The 15,576-nt window shown below is 38.5% G+C and overlaps 1 protein-coding gene across 7 annotated transcripts in view; it reads right to left on the bottom strand.

Annotated features, from left to right (window-relative positions):
• Positions 1–15,576, bottom strand: part of HIPK3 (homeodomain interacting protein kinase 3) — a 92,588-nt gene that overhangs the window by 14,429 nt on the left and 62,583 nt on the right. For all 7 annotated transcript variants that reach the window (XM_021401669.1, XM_021401675.1, XM_021401674.1 and 4 more), the window contains exons 3-5: positions 5,216–5,339; positions 1,826–1,945; positions 29–115 (exon numbers count right to left, since the gene is read on the bottom strand). In XM_021401669.1, the coding sequence (XP_021257344.1) occupies positions 29–115; positions 1,826–1,945; positions 5,216–5,339 (331 nt within the window). The remainder of the gene's footprint in view (positions 1–28; positions 116–1,825; positions 1,946–5,215; positions 5,340–15,576) is intronic.

Below are 15,576 nucleotides of genomic sequence, written 5' to 3'. Positions count from 1 at the left end.
TGCAAAGGAAGAAGGCATAAATACTCACATGCACTATATCATCCAAACTGTTGAAAATATACTTCCTGGCCTCTTTAGACTTCATACCTGTCTCTGCCTCGTGCTCTTCCAAAGTCTCAAAGGAAAAAAAAAAAAAAAAAGAAAGAAAAGAAAGAAAAGAAAGGAGAACTGAATTTAGACATTGGCAATAGAGGACAACTGCAAAAACCTAACACCTTCAACTCCTGACTACATTTAAACATTTATTGGCCTAAGAAGCCTGATTAACAAAAAAATTAAAATTAACTCAATTACATATTTGAGTTTGTATATGCTTAATTGCTGACTACTTCCATTTTCTAAATTGAAATATGAAACTACTGAATTCCACATCCAATTTAACACAGTACTGGATTACAGTAGGTTTGTGAATCACACAGGAAGCACTAAAAGCCTAGCAAAAAGTTCGTTAATGGTGTGCGTGTATATGTATACAGAAAGTGTGTTATTATACGTCACAGGTTTTCTATTACTTGTATCGTAGGCATTTCCTTAAATTCAGACCTTTCATTTCAGACAGCAGTACAACCATATCACTGAATGAAAAAAATACATTTACCTATATGAGACAGACTTTGTTCCGTTTCTATTTGCTTTGCCATGTTGCGTGATGTAAGTTAGCACTGCAAGGAATTTTTATTTATTTACTTATTTGTTTTTAATATTCAGATGACAGGAAAGTTTTTAAAATTAACTTTGAAAACTCTGAGTAACGACTAGTGGTCCACACCAAAAATTCTTTCTTCACCCAAGACAGTGTTGAGCCTGATGGTAAAAACGGAACTTCCTAAAACTGAAGAGGGCTCTTTGCATAAATGACTCGTCTAGATTCTGACACAGGAAAGCCAGGTGTACACTATCATCTCTCCATCAACGGTGTGAATTTCTTTCTTTTCAAATGGAGTAATCATGGCAGAGTAATGAGAGAATCCTGAAATAGGGTGACCCCAGCAGTATTCATTCCTCCAGGGCCAGCACCAGCCCCAGCTTCTCAGCCCACCACACACTGGATTTACCAAGCTACTACTGGATGTTATGCAACCTGTGCTTTGGGCCTGCCAGCTGTTCATTACTTCAGAGGTTTTATGTCAACAGTAACTGCTTCGTTACTCCTCAAGCCCTCTGTAAACTCTGTGAAACTGCAACATGAAGCAACTTAATTTACCAAAAACGATCTTTGCATAGGGGGTTATAACTGTTTATAGTCATGTAATGTTGCTTAGAGAGAAGCAAGGTAGACAAACCATAAAAACAGACTTATTTTGTCTACTTTCATTGTACTATAGCTTTCGGCCAACAAAGGTTGTTTTAGCATGAAATCAGAAGCAAGTGAATCATGTTGTTTCTTGGACTCCTTTCTCCTAGGACTTCTGACCCTGATATCATTTTTGAAGAACTTTTAAGAGCAGCTTGGGTCTCAGAGACAAATTCTATAAAATGAAGTGAAAATCTGTGACTAAGCAGGAGAAAAACCTCACTCAGTGCCTCAAGAGATACAAGGCTTAATGTGAAGCCCATGCTGCAGCCAGGCACACATGCACTTCACTCCAGGCCAGCAGCCTGGGAGCTGCACTATGCATGCCCTCTGGCCAACCACTGCTTAAGGGGTGTGAATTTAGAGTGCTGGTTTTTAGGAACGAGGGGGGGAAAGGAAAAAATGGAAGAGATACAGAGTGGGGACAGAAAAAAAAAAAAAACCACCAGAGATGTGGAAGGGAGCTAATGATCTTGTAGTCAATCTTGGCCTTTTTGGTTTCTCTGCTTTCTACTATATTATACTGATTACCTTTAATCTCCAACTAGAATATGGTGCATCTGTTTCTCTACAGAAAAATCTTGCAGTTTTCGTCCCCATGCTTAACAACTGTTCTCCGGGCAAACCTTGAGTCTGAGAAATGTAACGAATCTGAGGAAGAAAAAAGAAATGCAGCAAAGAGTTTAGCACACAAGTTAAAAATTTATTTCACTTAAAGGAAAGCAGTAACAACATAAACCTGGAGTTTAACAGCTCCATCTCACATAGGAGAAAAAAAATAGAACTGAATGCTTGATACTGCTTCTTCACTCTTTCAGAGGGAGTTATACAGAAACAAACCTCTGAACTGACCTACATAAGGAAGCTTTTCAAGTTCAGTCACAGATATGAGGACCCGAGGAGAATGGCTGTCATCCTCAACCCACTCCAATCCTAAATATCATGCATTAATTCTAAACATAAAAATTGGCACAAGAGAGTTGCTCGTATACAGAATTGTGATGGCTTTTTTTTGCATACTCATTATATAACTCTATAAAGTCCTTCACAATTGATTTTTTCACATTATCATTGTCTTGTACATCTGACACACGTACATTTCAAGCAAAGGTTCCATTTACAAAGCAAGAGCACGTACAATCTCCAGACAGCCACCAAGAGATGCTCTCCTAATCTCAGAAAATGACTACTGAATGCAATAAGAATGGAGCAGCCTTGTCTGAAAGACAGGTGCTTTTGTTCACTGAAATTATTATCATTCATTTATTTTAGAAGAGAATTGGGCACTGCCCCAAACCACGTGCCTGCACAGCGGCAGAGTGAGTGTTAGGCTGACCCTGGAAAAGCTGGAGCAGCTGGGGAGTCCCAGAGTATGGAAGAAAGGGAAATGACAAGGACAAAGCAAGGAAATACCCTGAAGCAGAAAACAGAAGAGGAGTTTGATGGTAAATAGAGGACCTGAGAGCTAAAAGCATCTGAGAGGAAGAAAACTGTTGGGAAATGGAAAGGAAAGGCATGCACAAGGCTTCTACTGAAAAATAAACAGACCAAAAGGGAAGGTCTGAGTGCAGTGCTGCCAATTTTTGATAATTAGACAATCCCAGTCTATTGTAAGTATTTCTAGATCGCTTCATTATTACCTAAGCACTTGATACAGGCTTAGAATTTAGGAGAGAAAAAACAATGCATTAGTACAAAAATTCAGCATTTAAGCACCTGGGCGATTGTAGGTGAGCACTAAAGCTCAGAAAATGTGGCTATTTCCTACTAAGAGGCGCAGTTGTTACTGAATATATTCACAAGCTCTGAGTTATTATATTCATTTACTTTCAAGGGCTAGCTTGTTGGTTGTCACACACCAGAGGGACAGGGAAAACGCAACATAAAGCATTTGTCCATTTGTTCACTAGGTGACACATCATATTCCACAAGGAAGTGTATTTCCTTAAAGCCATCTCCTGCAATTGCTGTATTCACATGCACTGAGTAAAACACTGAAGCAGATTTTTCTGCACCAAATTTTGCAGACCTGGCTGAGCATGATGACAATCCTGCCTAAAACAAGGTCGCTGGTAGTAATGCAGAGGAGGGGACAGCTCCTCTTCCAGTGTGAGAACCAAGTTGATATATGAGTTACCAACTGATGCTTCTAGCAAACTCAATTGATAAGGCTAACTTAAAATCTCATTTGCCTGTGTTCCATATACAAGATGGCTGCAATGGGAGAAAGAAGGTGGGGCTTTTTTTCTGTTTGTTTGTTTTGAAACAAGGATTCCATACTAATCAAAAGAAGATTCTCCTAATTATGAGATTGTACAGAGAGCAGTACAAGCATAAAGCTCCAAAGTCACAGGCTCTCAGCTATGTACTCAGTTAATGGGTTTCTGCCATCATGACGAATCACAAGTTAATTTGAGGACAGAATCAGGACATGGGCAGAATTTTCAATCATTCAAATCCCAGCTTCATCCTAAGTGACCGATAACATGGTCCAAAGCCACATTAGACATCCAGGAGCAGAGTCAACCTCTGTGTGGCACCACGATCAGGTTGCGAACTGGGCTTACGGCTTTCTCCCTCAAAGCAGCATCCCTTCTAGCCATTATTTACAGCAGTTGGGGGCAAGAGTGGAGCTAATTCTGGAAATTACATGTTATGACCTTTCTTACATGTCCAGATCTTCTTCTAGAGTTTCTTTTAAAATAATAAATAGGTTTGCCAAGCTCTTGTAAAGCTTTGAGAGAGTATTTCAAATTATTTCGAAATCAAATGTCTTCAGTTTTTCCTTAATGAATGCAGTAGACTGTATTGTTGGTAGTTGTTTCCTCTTTCCTTCTCCTTTTTAAGAGCAATACAGTGCATAAATGTCTTCTACATACCAGACAACACCAATCCATGTTGCACTCATAGCTCACTTCCTACCCAGGTAACACAGAATTTTGTATAAACGAGGGACACAGTAAAATGAAATGTAACCAAAATCATCACAAAAATCACTATATTCCCTCCCAGTTATTTTGACAAAAAGACCTTTAGAAAACTAACTCTGGTCTTGAAGCACAGGGAGCCGAAAGTCTGGGGTATGAATATCAGGATCAGAATAATCTAAACAATGTGTTGGGGGAAGAGCCCCTAAACTGAACGCTGAATTGAAGATCGTTACAACCGGGATTTTCAGGAGCCTTCTTCACTTTCAAAGTTCAAAATTGACAGGAAAATCAGAATTCTGATTACGTCACTTCCAATTTTCCACATTATGTTGGAAAATAAGACCTCTCTCTATATATGTTTTTAACAGTAAGTTTCTACAGCTTTCATTACGTTTTTGTTTTTTTTTTTTGAAGTCAGCTCACTAATGCAAGAGGTACCAGCAGCTGAAAATTCCAACAAAGTAAAGGCACAGCTTCAACACATTCAAGCTTTACCATTGCACATATACAGTATTACTGCAACAGCTGATTCTAGTTCCTCATGAAGTGTACGCTCTCCAACTTTTCAGCCAAGTGGGATTTCCAGAAAGCATCCTCAAGTGTTCAGAAGACAACTAATCCTGACATCTGAACAGGTTTTCCAGACTCAACCCCATTCTTGGCAAATAAAAGGAAGCTTATAAAGCAATGACGGTGTCCTCAAACTTTGGTTTCCATCAAATAAAGCAGCTTTGATACCAACATTTGTTTTACAAGATAGAGGGAAAAAAACTGAAGTTCAGTTCGGAAAAGCAGCATAATATACAGTTCATTCTAGAAATAGGATTTATGTTTCTAGGGCAATCATTAAGACTAAATTAAAAGCATCAAACAGACTTGAAGAAACACCACTTAATAGGGGATGTTATTAGCATTTGAAATTCTGAGTTTAAGGATCTGAAATTCTTAAATTGCTTAAAGCGAGCATATGCTTGTGAAAGTTTTTCTATACCTGGTCATATTCCAGTGCTCCTGGGTACAGTGGCCATCCAAGAAACAGCTCTGCAATCACACACCCTAACGACCACATGTCTATGGCTTCACAAAACGGCAATCCCAGTATGATCTCTGGTGCTCTGCAAATTAAATATGGTTATTGAGTTTTTTTCCTCAGGGAAAAAAGGTAATTCAGCAATCCAACGTGACAAAAACATCTGTTATTTGAAAACACAGCCTAGTCACTTCATTGAAACCATAACATTAGAACCTGCACTTTCCTTTACCTACATAATCTGCTGTAAGAATTTTGTTGTTCTGAGAAGTTACTTATCAGTTTGCTTCCTATGTACATAAAAATAAGCAATATGGCTGAAAAGGAGAACACAATGGATTCAGTGTTTTTGTCTTTCCTCCAGCATGTCCTGAGCAATTCATTTGCTTGAAGTTGTACACCTGTTAACTACATTCTAAACAAAACACAGTGATATACCTCAAAACAAAACAAAAAACAAGTTTTATCTGAAAATACACTTGCACACTTCCAAACTGGAAAGTACACTCAAAGTTATTAAAAATATCAATTTCATTACATAACTGTAAATCCCTTACGCTCTCAAATTAATAGAAGGTGAGCCATTCTTAAACCGCTTCAGTGACACCACTGCACTTGCTAAATAGACCAGGTCTTATTTTTCCACTTAAAACAAATGTGAATTATTTAAACAACAGCATTGACATTTATTTCTCTACTCAACAACTAGAAAAATTGGTATTGACACAGCTGCTAAAGAGGCTTTTAACATTTCTGTTCACATTGAACAAAACTCAAGTATTCCGCAGACATCAGTTTTAATTACATTTGCTCTTTTTAAGCCTTCCTCCCAGTTCGTTCAAGCTATAACGTGATTTAGTTTTAAAATTACAATCTGTTGTTATCTTAGCATGTGACAGAAAAGCATGAAGACAATTAAAACCAACACAATAATTCACATTGCAACCAGGCTGAACAGTAGCATTCAACTGACCACATTACATGCTGCTGAGAAAAGTCCTGATTGCTCATCCGTGTAAAAGCTTATAAATGTTGTACTTCAGCACACGTTCCTGTGTCATTTTAACATTCCACAAACAAAACAACCTCTTAACGTAATAAATTTCCATATATTTCATTTAATTTACCTTTAACAAAACATTCTTTAGTTCATAGAAATGCACTGTCTCAGGAACAGATTCCTATTCTCATGCCATATTGGGACAAATTCCTATTTCATGCTATACTGGGACACAGCTATTTTGCAGCTGGACAGCAGCCAAGAGCTGAACTATCTTCTTGACTTTTGACATGCCTGTTACCTAAAAGCAGCAATGGTTGGCCAGACACGTACGTTGACGTACCTATGAGCTCTTTCTCCAGGCCCACCTGTGCTACAGCTTAAGTCTGCCAAACTTGGCTCCAAAGAGAGACAGATGTTCATCATGGGAAAGGCTCCTGAAATTCTGCCCTATTAATGGTCCAGCAAAAACCCCAAAGCTTCTGCCTCAGAAAAATCTGAGACTTTCCAGCAATAAGAAATTGACAGGGTGAAATGTTTACACGCTTTCCATTCGTACCGATGCTTCACTTCTCACTCTGCTCACAAACCAGTTTAGATGCAGTTACATGAACAACAAACCTTGTCACTAGCTAGGAAACTAGAGAGGCTCAGTTTTCCACTGTATTCAAAGAGTTGGTTACATTTAACTTCTAGAGCTTAAACACGTATTTTTGCAATGCAGGATCATGACACCGCAGTAAGTATTGGCTAGTTTTGTTATCTGAGAAATAAATTTAATATATCTACATGCCACAAGACTGAAAATAGCAGTAAGAAATGTCTGCATTCAACTGTTGGCTGGATGCCCCGCTGCACCCTGTTGTTATAGATCTCTGTGAAAATATGCTTCCTTTTGTTGTATTATGTTACAGCTCCAAATAGTTAATGAACATACACAGAGCCTATGGATATAGTGGCTTCAGCAAATGCTTCTGCTAAAATAAGCTCTTCAGAAACCTCTTATATTTACTCAACAGCTAATATGTGCACCGTACAAAAATAGCCACCGTCAGTCAGTCTGTCCCTCATCTCTTTTGAGGGATAGGATTGCAAATAAAAGAAGGATACGGGTAGATACAATGACAGAAAGCAGAAAGCTTTTACTGTATTTCCAAACATAATCATCTGGAAGTTCTTCATGGGCACCCAGGAGCTCTGTGATCCCACCATGAGTGCCACAGGCCTGGAGAGGGCCAGAGCCATGCCCCTCACAGCCCTTTGTTAAGCAACGATTTGCTTCGTTAAGCAACAATTCCTAGGTGAAAAAATCCGAAATGCTTCTTTCTTCCTTGGTGCAGCACTACTCAATTCACCTCTCCTGAAGCAAACTCTTCCAATGGATGGAAATACTCAAATAGGCGGGAGATGCAAATGAGTATTTGCTTCAGCCTCATTTCGATGGCAACACTTCTACTGACTACACCGCAGATCACAAATATACACACTATTTCACATATATCTTGCAAGCTTGGGAGGAAAAAGTCACACCATTTGTTTCGTTAATTTGCTTAATGACCAGAACTTTCTCACAAAGTGATTTAGGTTCAGCGTTAGCCAGCTTAGACCAAAGCAACAAAATAAACAAAGCTGAAGTGAAATAATTCCTCAACAGAGGATTTTTAAAAAGGCAAAAGCTAAACAAAAATTCAACTGAAGAAAATTCCTCAGACCTTTATATTGGAGTAACAAAGAGCAAAGAGCAACAATCAATAACACCTCAGGACAAAAAGTGTAAGAAATCTAAGCCATTCCCAATGATCATTACTTAGAAAACACAGCTCCAAACTCTAATGTAGAGCAACAAGTAAATTAAAAAGCTAAAAACCAACAGTTAATGTACAAAATACAAATTGAAGAAACGTATAAGCTACAATAAAACAGCAGCTTCCTAGCACTGCTCATGTAAGTAAAATTCTGTTTAATGCAGAAATAATCTTTCAGGCATGTTCCCACCAAAGGCCTCGCAACACCTCCTCACGTATCCAAGAATTTGGAATCAAGATGCAGCAGATTCTGATTTTCTTTCTTTTTGGCAGTACAAAGGCTGTCGGTACGCCCTGCCTGCCACATGGCACTGCTGTATTTACGGCACGCTGGGCTGCCGCACATATAAATAGCCCTCCACCCCTCACGTCTCCCACTCCTTTCAACACATCACAGTTCTTTCCAAGACCAAAACCTTTAACCACCACCTATACCAACCTCCACGCTAGCAGCTCAAGATAACAGGGCCTTATGAGGAAAGTAGAGCCGCTTCCCCTTCCCTGGTGCTACTTAGCATTCCAGAGATGCCCAATGATGGGAATTCTGGCAGCTTACCTCTTCATTACCAGTTTCAGAGTAACATTCTTTTGCAACATTGCATTTTAAGTTTGAAACTTCAAGTACGCTGAGTAAAACATTTTAATACCCGTTCTCCATAAATTTTGGCTTCTACATATTTGTATAGCTGAAGGCAAATGCAGACAACATTTCTAAAATAAGAATGTAAGACAAAATACATACTCTTCTCATACAAGCCGAACATTACCACCCCTTCTTACCACTGTTTCATTTCACAATGCCTAATAATTCATCAGCTCTGGATACACCACAGTCATCACTGTAACTAAAACCAATGCAAAGAAGTCATCAAAAGGGCAGCACATTTACCTTTTTGTTGTTGTTGTTGTTGCTAATGAGCTGTTCAAAACCACCTTACTGATCAAGAGAAAGTGGGTGTAACTTACATGACTTTAAGAGTGACTGAAGTCAAAATGGATTACAAACCTGGCTTTTTGAATCTACAACTACCCACAGAATGCAAGCATATACATTATCAAAGTAACAACTAGACGGGTTGTGAGATGAGTCATCCTTCTTCTAAAGAAAGGAGGTCTAGGTGAACGATCAGCTAAGAGTAATTACATAAAATAGTAGGCATTCTAACAAATATTCTCACGTCCAATTTGTCTTCTTCAATACCAGTCAATCATAAATGGAGGAGTACAAACCTTACTAAGAGATCTGCAAGACCGTAGCAAAGATTCTATGCTGGAGGGATCCTAATCAAATTATCAGCTCAGTTATTTTAAAAAAATGCACACAAGTACACTTAATAATCTGATGGAGGCAATGAGAATGAATCGTATAGTGACAAAATTTGCGGACGATGAGGGTTCTAAACAACAACTGGTTCTCTAGTGTGTGATGGACTTCAGAAAGAATTTCAAATACGTAATTACAGCAACATAATAACAGGCAGTAGAGCACTCATGGTGTAGAGCGAAACGTTGAAAATTAATGTAAATCACTCATTCATGAATTACTCATAAGAATCAATAGTTCACAAATTATATTTCCAACGAAAAAAATCTAGACCACTTTACCGATTACTCAAGAAAAATAGATTAAATTGAGAGCAAAAATCAGCAGGGTATCAGTACTTATTTTTAAATGAGAAAGACATATGCCTTAAACAAAACTAGTGATAACCCCTCACCTTGAATAGTGTGTGTTCACTTTTGAATTCTGTGTTCAGTTTTGGTCACCCCCATCTGAAAAAGGATACATCAAATAGAAAAGATGCAGAGAAGGATAATATCAGTTAAAGAACTGAAGAGATTTGGGTTAAAGAAGAAATCCTGATTAGAACTACAAAGTTTCAGTGAAAAATGAGTAAGCAGTAACATTACTCAAAATACATAAAATAATGGAAGAGAAACAGCCAGGTATTTTAACGCCCTGCCTCATGTCAAATGATCCAGGAATTCCCCACCCCTTCAAGATTAACAACTGATGCAAATATAAATACACTGTTGTGGTTGGCTTTTTTTTTTTTTTTTTAAGCCAGAATTAACTTAGCCTTTGAATCATGGGCCACTATTGAGGTAAAAAAATGGATACAGTTTTAAGGAGCAGACTGGCAGAAAATAAGATCCACAACTGCTCTCTAGGCCTTAAACAATCAGGTTCTTACAACACAATGTTCTTTTTTATCAACATACAATAAAACTAGGTAGAATTAGAACCTTCTGCTATACTAAATTTTCTTCAACAAAATACCAGATCCATGGATCTGATGACATATGTATTTCTTATTGGCTGCATACTAAAATTACTATCGTTGCACAAAGATAAGAGTTGCTCAAGCTATCTGCTTAGATTGAAACAAAAAAGTCTTTGCTCCTCTTCATGACACTTCAAAAAGTCATATTTTGGATAAGAAGTTCACTAAATTGATTTTAAAACCAAAGCAAACCAGTTTCTCATTTTTAAGAACACAGACTGGTAGTGTTGTCTAAATGTACGTTTGGCCTTTGAAATACAAGTACGGTAAACAAGGCCAGATATATATATTGCCAAACAAGTAGTTTTCCTCATAGTCCTTTTGAAGCATCATTGCTGTCAATCTGTAAAGCGAAACTGCATCTAAACATTCGCAGTCAGGCTTTCCTTGTACAGTTTTCTAGCATACTTTCAATTATGCAACAATTAGACATTAGGCAGCACATAACTAGCAAGTTCTGACTATTTTGTTTTTAATTCTAAGAAGTTGAGAGGATTTAAACTGAGAACAAAAATGGAAATGCTCAGAAACAGACTCTGGATAGGGGTATCTGTGCCTTTGACATGGTAGGAAAGATACTGCTTTACAGTTCAGGGTCATGTCACCATATATCACGAAAGACAAGGAGGACAAATATGTGCAAGAAGAGATGAGAAGTAATCCCTCATTCACAATTTCATTCTTCCTTTGAAGGAGTACTGGGGAACAGCAGGCTCTGGCGTGGCAAGTGATAATGAAGACAGGAGGAAATGAGCCACTCTATCTCATGCAAACTTCTAAGGGCACATTACTGCTATGGTGTTGTCCACACTGCTGCACAAAAGAATTCTCATTTCCTGACAGAAGAGACTTCATCTTAGCATCAAACTTCTTCATAAAGCAATGTAATGCTCAATTGCTAGAGAGACCTCCTCCGCATCGCAGCCTTCCACCACTACCTAGGTTATATATGCATACATGTAAATAACATAAGAGACTGACATACAGCTGCCACTAACTTTGAACTCTGACCCAGAAAAAGAGAAAGGATTTACAAACCTTACATGGAGAGTGTCCCAAACTATGTAACTACTGAGAAAAAAGAAGCAATCATTGCAAAAAAAAAAAGAAAAAAAAGTTAATTTAAACATAGGGCTCAAAAGCAAGAGGGGAGAACTAGAGACGACAGGAAATAAAAGCAGAAATTAACAAATAAATCTTAGACAATTTTGTCAACCAGAAGAATGCTATCCAAGTATTCGTTCCCAGCACTGAAGAATTCTGACCTGCAAGTCTCATCACAAACTTGTTTGATCCACCTTCCGTTACCACTTAACAGAACTAATACGGATAACACTGAGTTATTCTTTTTACAATTTTTCAATTGAGAATAATAAAATAAGATGCAATTTCAACAGATTCTTTCCCACTTATTCACCATCTCTAGTGTAAAGTGATTTTATTAAAACCAGAAGATAGTTATGCTTCTGCCTTTCTCACAATTTTTCCTCAGCTTGTAGCTTACTATGTGACTTATTTATGTACTTGATACATTGAACAGCTTTTGAATTAAATGAAAATTAAGCAAAGTAGATGCTAATGTAGCAATATAATGTAGAAAATTCCATGTACAGAGAAATTCTTCAGATGTTTTACTGGTGAATAACGTCTGCAATTTAAGACCTTTTATCCACATTTGGGATAACACAGCATCAATATGCAAAACACCAACTGAGGTTACTTACTTCACAGTGTGTTACTGTAAGAGCGGAGGCTGGCAAAGGAAGGTGCAGTGTGCATCTACACACAGCACCCTGCTCTTACAGAGAGCTTCAAGATGCTGAATGCACGATGATTGAAAAGAAACAAAAACTGATGCCCTCTCTTTCCAAGAGAGAAGTTCCCTCATCTCCTGCCTTCCTACGGAGTATGTCGTTCCATAAGTAGACCTTCAAACTGTGCCCAGGCTGCCAGCGGAGTACAAATGGCATCAGGCCTATACCAGTGTCTAAATTTTTGTTCTGCATATCAAGTGATGCGCTCTTAGTCAGGCTTCCTACTGTAGTTTGGAAAACCAGTCACTCCAGGTTCATGGCTACAGTAATGGCATGCAACTCTGGTTGAATGAGACAGACTCCATCACAGCGTGCTGTTTCTAACATCTCTCCCTATATGCAGCCACTTTCCTCTCCTTTTTATTTGGTGGGCAATTGTCTCCCAGAAGATGAACACATCCAAAATCTAGTTCCAGATCAAACATGAACCCAAGCAGGGCTGAGCTGGAGAATCGTCCAGACTCATTTCTGAAGGAAATCTAGATGGAAGTTACCTAGCTTGAAATCTGGCTAAAAGCAAATGTGCTAAGTGTGGACGAACAGGTGGTGGAGCAGCCAGGAAGCAGAGCCACCTCCACCTGGGCTGAGCAAGACTATGTGCACATGTACACAGCGACATCAGCAAACACGAGCAGCGCTCTCCAGCTCTGAAAAAGCATGGAAGAAAAATTACAGCGGCACAGCCTGGCAGATTTGAAGGCTTCATAAATCAGAGTGCACTAAGGAAAAGCAAGATCTTAATTCCCTTCCCTTTGCTTTGTTGTTATTGATTTTGTGGGAGTACAAAGTACTATTTCCATAAGGGTCTGTGGGGACTTGCAGTGCCCAAACAAGCTGAAGACCTCGAGAGTCATTTATTTCTTTTTTAATCTTCTCTCCTTTATTTTTAAATAGGATTCTCACTTTGGCATGGCTCAGGTATAATGCCCAACAATACAAGGATATACAGCTGCTGTGTCAAGAACCACATGAGTCTTAACACATTATATTATATTAAGTAGCTAGAAAAAAAAAAAAACTAAAATAAAGCATACAATGGAGTCAGACATGACAATTCCTTTCACTCTGCCATCTCTCCTGTAAAAGCACTTGTTGCTCTGACATGGGACATGAATACATGTGCATACATCAGCCCCGTAGCCCAGCCATGAGGGCCACAAGCCGTTCAGTGAAGCCACTTTCTAGCACTAATCTGTTGCACAACAGTTCTTCCTGCAGGTATATTGAACTGGAAGTAAATAAGCCATAGAGCTATCTGAAAAGGTACAAAAATCTTCCAGTATCCTCCTCTGTTGTGAAAAGATTTTCACTGCTGACGTGCACCCGTCTGGATGATGCCCAGTGATAACCCGATGGAGTTTTGCAACTGATCGACAGCATTTGACTTAAATTACATTGCCTGAATTATAGAAAGCTCACCAAAACCCAACTCAAACATTTCTGAGTGGTCAGACTGATTTCATGTCATTTATCTGTTTTATATTTGGAGATCACTCTGTATTCATACAAACTACCTTAATCTTATTTACCCTCTAAATAATGCTATGGTATTATGCCATGTATATGGTATATACATGGTATTTGAATAAGAATTTCACTGCCATCCTACCCTGTAAACTGAAGGTTGCTGCCCATGACGCAATCTGTCAGAAGAAAATGAAGTTGTATTTTTAGAAAAAATGTCAGTATTTTTATTACACACATTTTATGTGGGGATACTAGATTAAAGAAATTGTCAAATCAAGAACCAAACACCAACAATGTGACGCCAGGAAACAAACAGCAGGGTTGTTAAGTCGCTCTGTTTAAAAAGACAAACAAGCAAGAGAGTCATAGAAGAAATTAGCATTTAAAAAGAACTGTATCAGATTAACGATGGCATTTGACCACTTAACATTGTTTAAAGCATAGACCATCCAAGAAAAAAAAAAAAACAACTGTCCAGCAACAAGAACTGATGCCACAGCTCAACAGAGGAGATCCATACCCTGTCTCCCAGATAAATGGAACACTGAAATCCATTTCACTTTGGATATTTCTCTATATAAAGTATTACCTAGTCACTTAATAGTCATGTCAGCTGCTAAGCAGAAAAAAAAAAAAGAAAAAAAATGAATAGAAGCATCAGCTCAGTTATGGGAAAAAAAATCCACAGAGCAGCAACTGGGGCAGGTGGGTAAACACACATGAAATTAAATCTGTTTTCTCAAGGTTACCCTGGTAGAGGCTTTTTGGTGAACAAAAATATGCTGAAACACTTTCAGGTTCTAACTCTACTGCTAACGCTCATGCCTGGCACAACATTTTATTCAGACCTGCTGATCCATACAAAAACGCACAAAAATGCTCCCAACGTACAGTATACAGTGATGTTCACCAACCTTTGTTTTCACTTGTGTAATGCTGTATTTATTTATGATGTTCTGGCAAGTGAACAGATTGGATGACCTGCTAAGTTTTTCCCCTTCTAGTTTCTATGATTAGATCTCTGGTGTAAAATATGACACCTCCAGAACAAGTAACATTCTCAGCAGTGTTTTAGTGATTCTACAGACATAATCACACGGAAATACAACAGAGCTTAAGCTTTTGGGCACCAAGGTAAGAAACTGACAGCATTCTGACAAAACTTGAAATCTGAAAGGTTATTCTTTCCTCCCCATGCAACCAAACCTACAGACCACTTGCAAGGCAAATTACACAAGTCTATTTTTGCAGGCTAGACTGCAAGACTTCAGCCTTCCAGCATGTCCCATCACCTGCTTGCCACCGTACCACAGCCTGCTGAAAGAATCCACATGCAACAGTCCTCCATGTATTTCACTCCAGCCTTGAACCCCACCAGCGCCAGTTTGTGGTTTTTCCCATTTTTTACTCTCTTTAGAATACCTTGCTCTCTCTGTTTTTTCTCCCTATTTTTTCTTCCCTGGTATCACATTTTAATTTATTTGTCCTTTCCTGTTGAAAGGAGAGCCACTCTATTCTTAGAAGAGTTTCAGATCTTAAAATAAACTGCTTAACTATGTATCCATTACATCCAGATTGATGTCATATCAGAACCTGACAGCGTGCTGCAACAGGAATGTGACTGCAAAGGGCCCAGCGTTTCTGCAGGCTCTGCATTGCAAATATTTTTAAAGCACCATTACGTACAAAAATTCAAGGCACTCTACCCAAACACTAAAGCATAGAAGTTCTCTTTGCCATTTCTTCTTCTCACTACACAAATGTTCCATTTTCTTAGCTTTTAGCTTTGATTTCCCTTTTGAAGAGCTTCTTGTGTGACTCTAGCACCAAGAGCAGGCCCTCTACAGCCACACCAAAGAGGAGGAACGCAGGCTAAACTAGAATGCCCTGGCCATTAGTTTCAACCAAGTAGAAAGTTGTATTTTGCTCTCATAGTAAACAAAGGTTAAAA

The sequence above is a fragment of the Numida meleagris genome, chromosome 6, assembly GCF_002078875.1.
Source record: "Numida meleagris isolate 19003 breed g44 Domestic line chromosome 6, NumMel1.0, whole genome shotgun sequence".
Taxonomy (NCBI): domain Eukaryota; kingdom Metazoa; phylum Chordata; class Aves; order Galliformes; family Numididae; genus Numida; species Numida meleagris.
This window is presented reverse-complemented; position numbering and strand designations above follow the sequence as displayed.